This window comes from Poeciliopsis prolifica, unplaced genomic scaffold (genome assembly GCF_027474105.1).
Source record: "Poeciliopsis prolifica strain line A6 unplaced genomic scaffold, Auburn_PproV2 SCAFFOLD316, whole genome shotgun sequence".
NCBI classification, from domain to species: Eukaryota; Metazoa; Chordata; class Actinopteri; order Cyprinodontiformes; family Poeciliidae; genus Poeciliopsis; species Poeciliopsis prolifica.
This window is the reverse complement of record NW_026562691.1, coordinates 30,001-37,500: the sequence shown is the minus strand read 5'-3', so window position 1 is coordinate 37,500 and position 7,500 is coordinate 30,001. Positions and strand designations below refer to the sequence as shown.

At 60.5% G+C, this 7,500-nt stretch overlaps 1 protein-coding gene across 1 annotated transcript; it reads right to left on the bottom strand.

Annotated features, from left to right (window-relative positions):
• Nucleotides 1-3,512: 3,512 nt before the first annotated feature.
• Nucleotides 3,513-4,408, bottom strand: LOC129357821 (uncharacterized). Its single transcript, XM_055026816.1, has 2 exons — nucleotides 3,914-4,408; nucleotides 3,513-3,674 (listed from the first exon to the last, which is right to left on the bottom strand). The coding sequence occupies exons 1-2, from the start codon at nucleotides 4,406-4,408 to the stop codon at nucleotides 3,513-3,515; spliced, it is 657 nt and encodes a 218-aa protein (XP_054882791.1).
• Between the last annotated feature and the right edge of the window lie 3,092 nt (nucleotides 4,409-7,500).

Below are 7,500 nucleotides of genomic sequence, written 5' to 3'. Positions count from 1 at the left end.
GATTCCTGGTTCTCACTGGGTGAGCTCCAGGCCTGGTTCTCAGAGAGGCTGCTGTCCCAGTTCAGTTACCCGGGGCTCTGGTCCCCTGTCCCGGGTAGAATTAAAAACACTTTACCGATTCCTGGTTCTCACTGGGTGAGCTCCAGGCCTGGTTCTCAGAGAGGCTGCTGTCCCAGTTCAGTTACCCGGGGCTCTGGTCCCCTGTCCCGGGTAGAATTAAAAACACTTTACCGATTCCTGGTTCTCACTGGGTGAGCTCCAGGCCTGGTTCTCTCAGAGAGGCTGCTGTCCCAGTTCAGTTACCCGGGGCCCTGGTCCCCTGTCCCGGGTAGAATTAAAAACACTTTACCGATTCCTGGTTCTCACTGGGTGAGCTCCAGGCCTGGTTCTCAGAGAGGCTGCTGTCCCAGTTCAGTTACCCGGGGCTCTGGTCCCCTGTCCCGGGTAGAATTAAAAACACTTTACCGATTCCTGGTTCTCACTGGGTGAGCTCCAGGCCTGGTTCTCAGAGAGGCTGCTGTCCCAGTTCTGTTACCCAGGGCCCCGGTTCTCTCTCCTGGGTAGAATTAAAGACAGCTTAGCAAGTCCTGGTTGTTCCCTGGCTGAGGCCAGAGGTCAACTGCAGTGTACTTGAGCTCCAGGCCTGGTTTCAGGTAAGTATTTTGGCTGTTGGTCCTGCTCCTCTCCTCCCCAGGGCCCCGGTTCTCTCTCCTGGGTAGAATTAAAGACAGTTTAGCAAGTCCTGGTTGTTCCCTGGCTGAGGCCAGAGGTCAACTGCAGTGTACTTGAGCTCCAGGCCTGGTTTCAGGTAAGTATTTTGGCTGTTGGTCCTGCTCCTCTCCTCCCCAGGGCCCTGGTTCTCTCTCCTGGTAGAATTAAAGACAGTTTAGCAAGTCCTGGTTGTTCCCTGGCTGAGGCCAGAGGTCAACTGCAGTGTACTTGAGCTCCAGGCCTGGTTTCAGGTAAGTATTTTGGCTGTTGGTCCTGCTCCTCTCCTCCCCAGGGCCCTGGTTCTCTCTCCTGGGTAGAATTAAAGACAGTTTAGCAAGTCCTGGTTGTTTCCCTGGCTGAGGCCAGAGGTCAACTGCAGTGTACTTGAGCTCCAGGCCTGGTTTCAGGTAAGTATTTTGGCTGTTGGTCCTGCTCCTCTCCTCCCCAGGGCCCTGGTTCTCTCTCCTGGGTAGAATTAAAGACAGTTTAGCAGTCCTGGTTGTTCCCTGCTGAGGCCAGAGGTCAACTGCAGTGTACTTGAGCTCCAGGCCTGGTTTCAGGTAAGTATTTTGGCTGTTGGTCCTGCTCCTCTCCTCCCAGGGCCCTGGTTCTCTCTCCTGGGTAGAATTAAAGACAGTTTAGCAAGTCCTGGTTGTTCCCTGGCTGAGGCCAGAGGTCACTGCAGTGTACTTGAGCTCCAGGCCTGGTTTCAGGTAAGTATTTTGGCTGTTGGTCCTGCTCCTCTCCTCCCCAGGGCCCTGGTTCTCTCTCCTGGGTAGAATTAAAGACAGTTTAGCAAGTCCTGGTTGTTCCCTGGCTGAGGCCAGAGGTCAACTGCAGTGTACTTGAGCTCCAGGCCTGGTTTCAGGTAAGTATTTTGGATGGGGTAAGTATTTAGGCTGGTGTTCCTGGTTCTCAGAGAGGCTGCAGTCCTGGTTCTGTGTTACCCGGGTCACTGTGTGTGTGACCTGGGTAACACAGAACCAGGACTGCAGCCTCTCTGAGAACCAGGAACCACAGCCACGGTTGTTTGTCACCCGGGGCTCTGCAGCCATACCTGGGAAGAGCCTCTTTGGCCGCACGGTCAACTTCAACTTGCGGAAAAGCGGGTAAAAATGAATTCCATCCGGGCAAGCCATACATGCTTTTAAGGTCTCGCTGAGGAGAACAATTCGGCGCGGGTCCTGCCGTTTCCGCCGCGGCTTCCTCGATTTTTAAGCCGCGAAAGAGTGCCGTTTTTTCCGCCCGGTCAACTTCAACTTCCGGTAGAGCGGGTGAAAACGCTTTCAACCCGGGGAAGCCATATATCCCCGTGAAGGCCTAAGCCAGGAGACAATTCGGCGTGGGTGTCGCGTCTCTACGCGGTTCCCCCGCTGCGGGGCAAGCGGCGGAAGTCGCGCCGGAAAAGCGTTCGAAAACCGTCAAAAAGGCCGAAATCCGGGAAAAACGCACCACGGGCCGGTAGCCCGTGTTCCGGAGCACAGCCCTGTGCGGTCGAATGATTTTTAGCACGCTCACAGGAGCCGGGAGAAATGAAAATGGCTTTCCAGGTGTACAAAGCATCGGCCACCCTCGACACGCGCTTAAGCCCCTGCCCAATCGGGGAAAATAGCACTTTGAGCACACAGATGTCCAAAGCCCCGCCGGCAGGATTACAACAGAAGGTTTGTAAGACCACCTAGCCCTGAATATGAGCGTGCCTTCGGCCGTGGACCGCTCCAGGGCATGTCCCATGCACCAGATCTGCCAACAGCATGGATGTCCGAGCAGCAGGCTGGAGAATCGGCCCGGGGATGCGGCCGGAGATGCCCGGAGATGCAGCCCCGAGCAGCAGGCTGGAGAATCGGCCCGGGATGCGGCCGGAGATGCAGCCCCGAGCAGCAGGCTGGAGAATCGGCCCGGGGATGCGGCCGGAGATGCAGCCCCGAGCAGCAGGCTGGAGAATCGGCCCGGGGATGCGGCCGGAGATGCCCGGAGATGCATCCCGGAGCAGCAGCAGCCATACCATATGTACAATCTTTCACAGAGGCCGCTGTCCCGGTTCTCTGTCACCCGGGGATGTGGAGCCACGGCGGGGATGAGTAGCTCCGCAGGCCCTGGTTCTCAGAGAGGCTGCAGTCCCGGTTCTCTGTTACCCGGGGATGTGGAGCCACGGCTGGGGTGAGTAGCTCCGCAGCAGGCCCTGGTTCTCAGAGAGGCTGCCATCCCGGTTCTCTGTTACCCGGGATTGTGGAGCCACGGCTGGGGTGAGTAGCTCCGCAGCAGGCCCTGGTTCTCAGAGAGGCTGCCATCCTGGTTCTCTGTTACCCGGGGATGTGGAGCCACTGCGGGGATGAGTAGCTCCGCATCAGCCCCTTTAACCGTTCCTGGTTCTCACGGAAGAACAGGATTTTACCCATAAAACAAGCACAAAACACGGGCAAGAGTCGTTTAAGGAGGCTTTATTGAACCAGCACACATTATTCATCCACAGTCTGCTCAGCGTCGCCCCTGGACACGTCGAAGGTCCTGCGCATGGCGGCCAACTGGGTCACACTCAGCTGCATCGCGTAGAAACGGTCCGCGGTTCTGGTGTCGTGACACATCAAGTGTGACATCTGCCTTCGGACCTCCGTGCACTGGGTGTCCCTCGCCTGTGAAGAGAGAGAGAGAGAGAGAGAGTGAGAGGGACCGTGGAGAAAGCTCAAGGCTGGGGACGAAGCTCAGGTCTACCTACCATCGTGGCTACCGCGTGCGTATGTCGGTCAGGGAGGGGGATCCAGGCAGGCGCATCCTCGCCCATGCGTCCCGGGCGAAGGAGGTCAGCTTGTGTACCGGTCCTCCGTTGCAGTTGAAAAACACCAGGTCGGTCTGGGGCGCAGCTTGCTGCGTATGGTCATCCAGCTCTTTAGCCATCCGAACTCCTCCGGCGTCAGGAAGAGCTGGGCGCTCCCGAAAGCCCTGGCCGTCTTGTGTTGTCTCACCTGCGGGATGGAGGGACAGACAGACGAGGACAGCAGAGGTGAGTTTCTGACCTGGAATGTGGAGCTCTCTGCTGGGGAAGGAAGGTAAGTTGTTGGGCTGGAGTCCTGGTTCGCAGAGGCCCGTGACTGCAGCCTCTCGGTTGATGGGTTCAACCGAGAGGCTGCAGTCACGGTTCTCTGCTACCAGGGCCCCTGGTTCTGCCTCCGGGATGAAGTGCTCGCTGGGACGGGGCACTTACGTTAATGACATAGCCGGAGGAGTCGCGCCGGTGTCCATCCTCGGCTTCTCGTACCTCAGCAGCTGTCATGTTGCGGACCACGCCTGCTCTGTGGCCGTACAGAGAAGCGACCAACAGCGCGAAGCAACCGAATAGCTGGTATCGCAGGACCACGTCGTGCCTCCTCCGCGATGAGTCGCGCAAAAGCTCCGGGATCCATCTGCGACACTCCTCCAGACACCTGCGCAGAACCGGCGCTGAAACAGTGCGTTTCTCCTTCTGGTCTTTGACCTGTATCTGGTGCAGCACCACCGTGGTTGAGATCTGCCCCGCGGCGGATTTCAGGGCCCGCGAGACGGAGACGAGTCCATGCTGGGGCACGGTGGAGGTCTCAGGCGGAGTCTCCGTGAAGTAGGTCAGGAACTGACCCGTGTTGACCAGGTACACCTTCACTGTCGTTATCTGCTTGCCCTGCTTGAGCAGGTCCCGCCGGCCAGCCGAGGACCCTGTCGGCATCAACCATGAACCGCCAGGTCTCCAGGCCGCTCTTTCCCTCGGCCATCCTGCGCAGGAACTGGTCCACTCTGCCCATCTTGGACCTGGCGTTCTCCACATGCTTCTTCGACGGGAGGCACCACCAGGTGCCTCCTGTACCCGGCCAAATACTGCATGACACACTCAGGAAAGTGGAAGTTGTACGCACCGGTTTTCTGTGGGCTCGGTGGGCTCGGTGGGCTCTGTGGGTCCGCAGGCGTGGTCGAGGTCGGGCTCTGCCGTCTGGATCCGCCCTCCTGCGGGTCCTGCTGGTCCTGCTGGTTCCCCGCTCCGGGAACGTGGCTCGTCGGGGCTGGGAGGCAAGGGTGGTCCCGGCGATGGTGGAGCTGAGCCCCCGTCGTGGTGGTGGTGGTCTACCTCCATCAGCTCAGGCTCCTCCGGCTCCTCCTGCGCCCCCTGGTCCTCCGCCTGCATGTCCTCCTCGTCGTCCTGCTCTTCCTCCTCATCCTCCACCACCGGTCTGCGTTGCGGAGGTGAGCTGCGGGATGGCCGAACCTCCGCCTCCGCCTCTGCCGGGGCCCTGTCGCCTGCCTCCGGCAGGTCCAGCCCGGTAGCCATGGGTGGGTGGGGTCCGAGCGCCTCAGCTGCCGCAGCTTCTCCAGCGTCTTCTGCCACTGCAGCCGGCCAGAAGACGCCGCTTCTGCCGCTGACCCATGTCGCGGTGGGACTCCTGCAGGTGCTGCTGCACACGGCGGCCGTCGTACCCGCAGCGCTGCACCGGACACGGCATCCCTTGACGTTCACCCTGGCCCCCTGGCGAAACGCCAGGAGGACACGACGCTCCACCGATTCCTAACCTTGTGCTTCTCGTCCAGGTGCTCACGCAGCCGCCAGGACTTGCGTGAGCACACGGGACATCGGTTCACGAACTTGGACGCGGTCATGTTGCTCCTCACCTGCTGCTGCAAAACTCCGACTGAGGCCGGCGAGCACATGCCCCTGGCCAAGAGCCGGCGTCCTAATCAGGCCTGATGCGGTGCAGCTGCGGGCAATCGGGCCGCAGCGCACCTGCGGCCGGGCGGGGCGCAGAGTCCGCCCCAAGAGCCGGGATGGATCCAGGGACTGGATTGGCGGTCCCTTCCAGCAGGCGGCCCCCGCTCTGCGGTGCGCCCTCCACGGCGTCCGAATCGCGGTCACCCGGCCGCAAGTGCGGCAGCCCTCTTAGGACCCTAAGTGGGGTTAGGCACCCCGAAATTGGGTCACGCAAATGGGCTGCGTGGTGCCGGCGGTTGTCCCCGGCGCTGCAGCAGCTCCCGATGGTGACAGAGGCTGCCTCCACGGGTCTCTGTCGGCCGGGGACGCCGGTACCTCTGCCCGACACGCGGTCCGCACTCCCGGTCCGTGCTCTCCCCCCTTCCCCCCCCGCCCCCGGTCTGTCCCTTCGGCCTGGCTAGCCGGCCCGGTTCTCCATCCTGCGGAACCGGGCCTGCTCGCCAGGCTGAAGGGACAGACCGGCCGTCCAGCCCCTTCCCCCGGTCTGTTCCTTCGGCCTGGCGAGCCGGCCCGGTTCTCCATCCTGCTGAACCGGGCCGGCTCGCCAGGCCGAAGGGACAGACCCTCCTGCCCCGTCGCCCGGTCCGCTTGCGGACCGGGCGACGGGGGCAGGGCCCTCCTTAGCCGAAGCTCCAGTGCCTTACCAGGGGCACTGCGTCGGGAAAATAACCAAAGTCCAGCAGCCCTGGCTGATAGCTAAGTGTCAGAGCCTTACCAGGACCACAATTCTATTATTTTCCTTACCAGGGGCACTGCGTCAGGAAAATAACCAAAGTCCAGCAGCCCCGGCTGATAGTCTAAGTGTCAGAGCCTTACCAGGACCACAATTCTATTTATTTTCCCTTACCAGGGGCACGGCTCTGCTGGGCGTGTGACTGGTTGGTTGAATCCGTGGAAGGGGCTTAAGTGTGGGTCTGCAGGTTCGGATGGAGGGCCTGGTTCTCAGAGAGCTGCGTCCCGGTTCTCTGTTACCCGGGGATGTGGAGCCACGGCTGGGGTAAGTAGCTCCGCAGCAGGCCCTGGTTGTATGAGAGGCTGCGGTCCTGGTTCTCTGTTACCCGGGGATGTGGAGCCAAGGCTGGGGTAAGTAGCTCCGCAGCAGGCCCTGGTTGTATGAGAGGCTGCGGTCCTGGTTCTCTGTTACCCGGGGATTGGAGCCACGGCTGGGGTAAGTAGCTCCGCAGCAGGCCCTGGTTGTATGAGAGGCTGCGGTCCCGGTTCTCTGTTACCCGGGGATGTGGAGCCAGGCTGGGGTAAGTGGTTGTGATGGAGGGCCTGGTTCTCAGATAGGCTGCGGTCCTGGTTCTGTGTTACCCTTGTCACTGCGTGTGTGGCCTGGGTTACGCAGAACCAGGACTGCAGCCTGTCTAAGAACCAGGGTCTCCACCATGTTTGTTTGTCACCCGGGGACGTGGAGCCACTGTTGGGTAAGTATTTGGCTGCTGTCCCAGTTCAGTTACCCGGGGCTCTGGTCCCCTGTCCCGGGTAGAATTACATACCGATTCCTGGTTCTCAGAGAGGCTGCGGTCCTGGTTCTCTGTTACCCGGGATGTGGAGCCACGGCTGGGGTGAGTAGCTCCGCAGCAGGCCCTGGTTGTCAGAGAGGCTGCGGTCCCGGTTCTGTTACCCGGGGCTCTGGGCCTGCGGGTAGAATTTTGATCCTGGTTCTCAGAGGCTGCTGTCCTGGTTCTCTGTTACCCTGGCATGTGGAGCCACGGCTGGGGTGAGTAGCTCCACCAGGCCCTGGTTTCAGAGGCTGCTGTCCCAGTTCAGTTACCCGGGGCTCTGGTCCCCTGTCCCGGGTAGAATTAAAAACACTTTACCGATTCCTGGTTCTCAGAGAGGCTGCTGTCCTGGTTCTCTGTTACCCGGGCATGTGGAGCCACGGCTGGGGTGAGTAGCTCCGCAGCAGGTCCTGGTTCTCAGAGAGGCTGCTGTCCTGGTTCAGTTACCCGGGGCTCTGGTCCCCTGTCCCGGGTAGAATTAAAAACACTTTACCGATTCCTGGTTCTCAGAGAGGCTGCTGTCCTGGTTCTCTGTTACCCGGGGATGTGGAGCCA

What these genes read in the sequence shown, in the direction of transcription:
- LOC129357821 (XM_055026816.1), bottom strand. Translation starts at nt 4,408, where the DNA reads ATGCCGACAGGGTCCTCGGCTGGCCGGCGGGACCTGCTCAAGCAGGGC. An exon ending in CCTCCGGCTATGTCATTAAC is followed by an intron (nt 3,675 to 3,913) that starts GTAAGTGCCCCG and finishes TCCATCCCGCAG; the next exon opens with GTGAGACAACACAAGACGGC.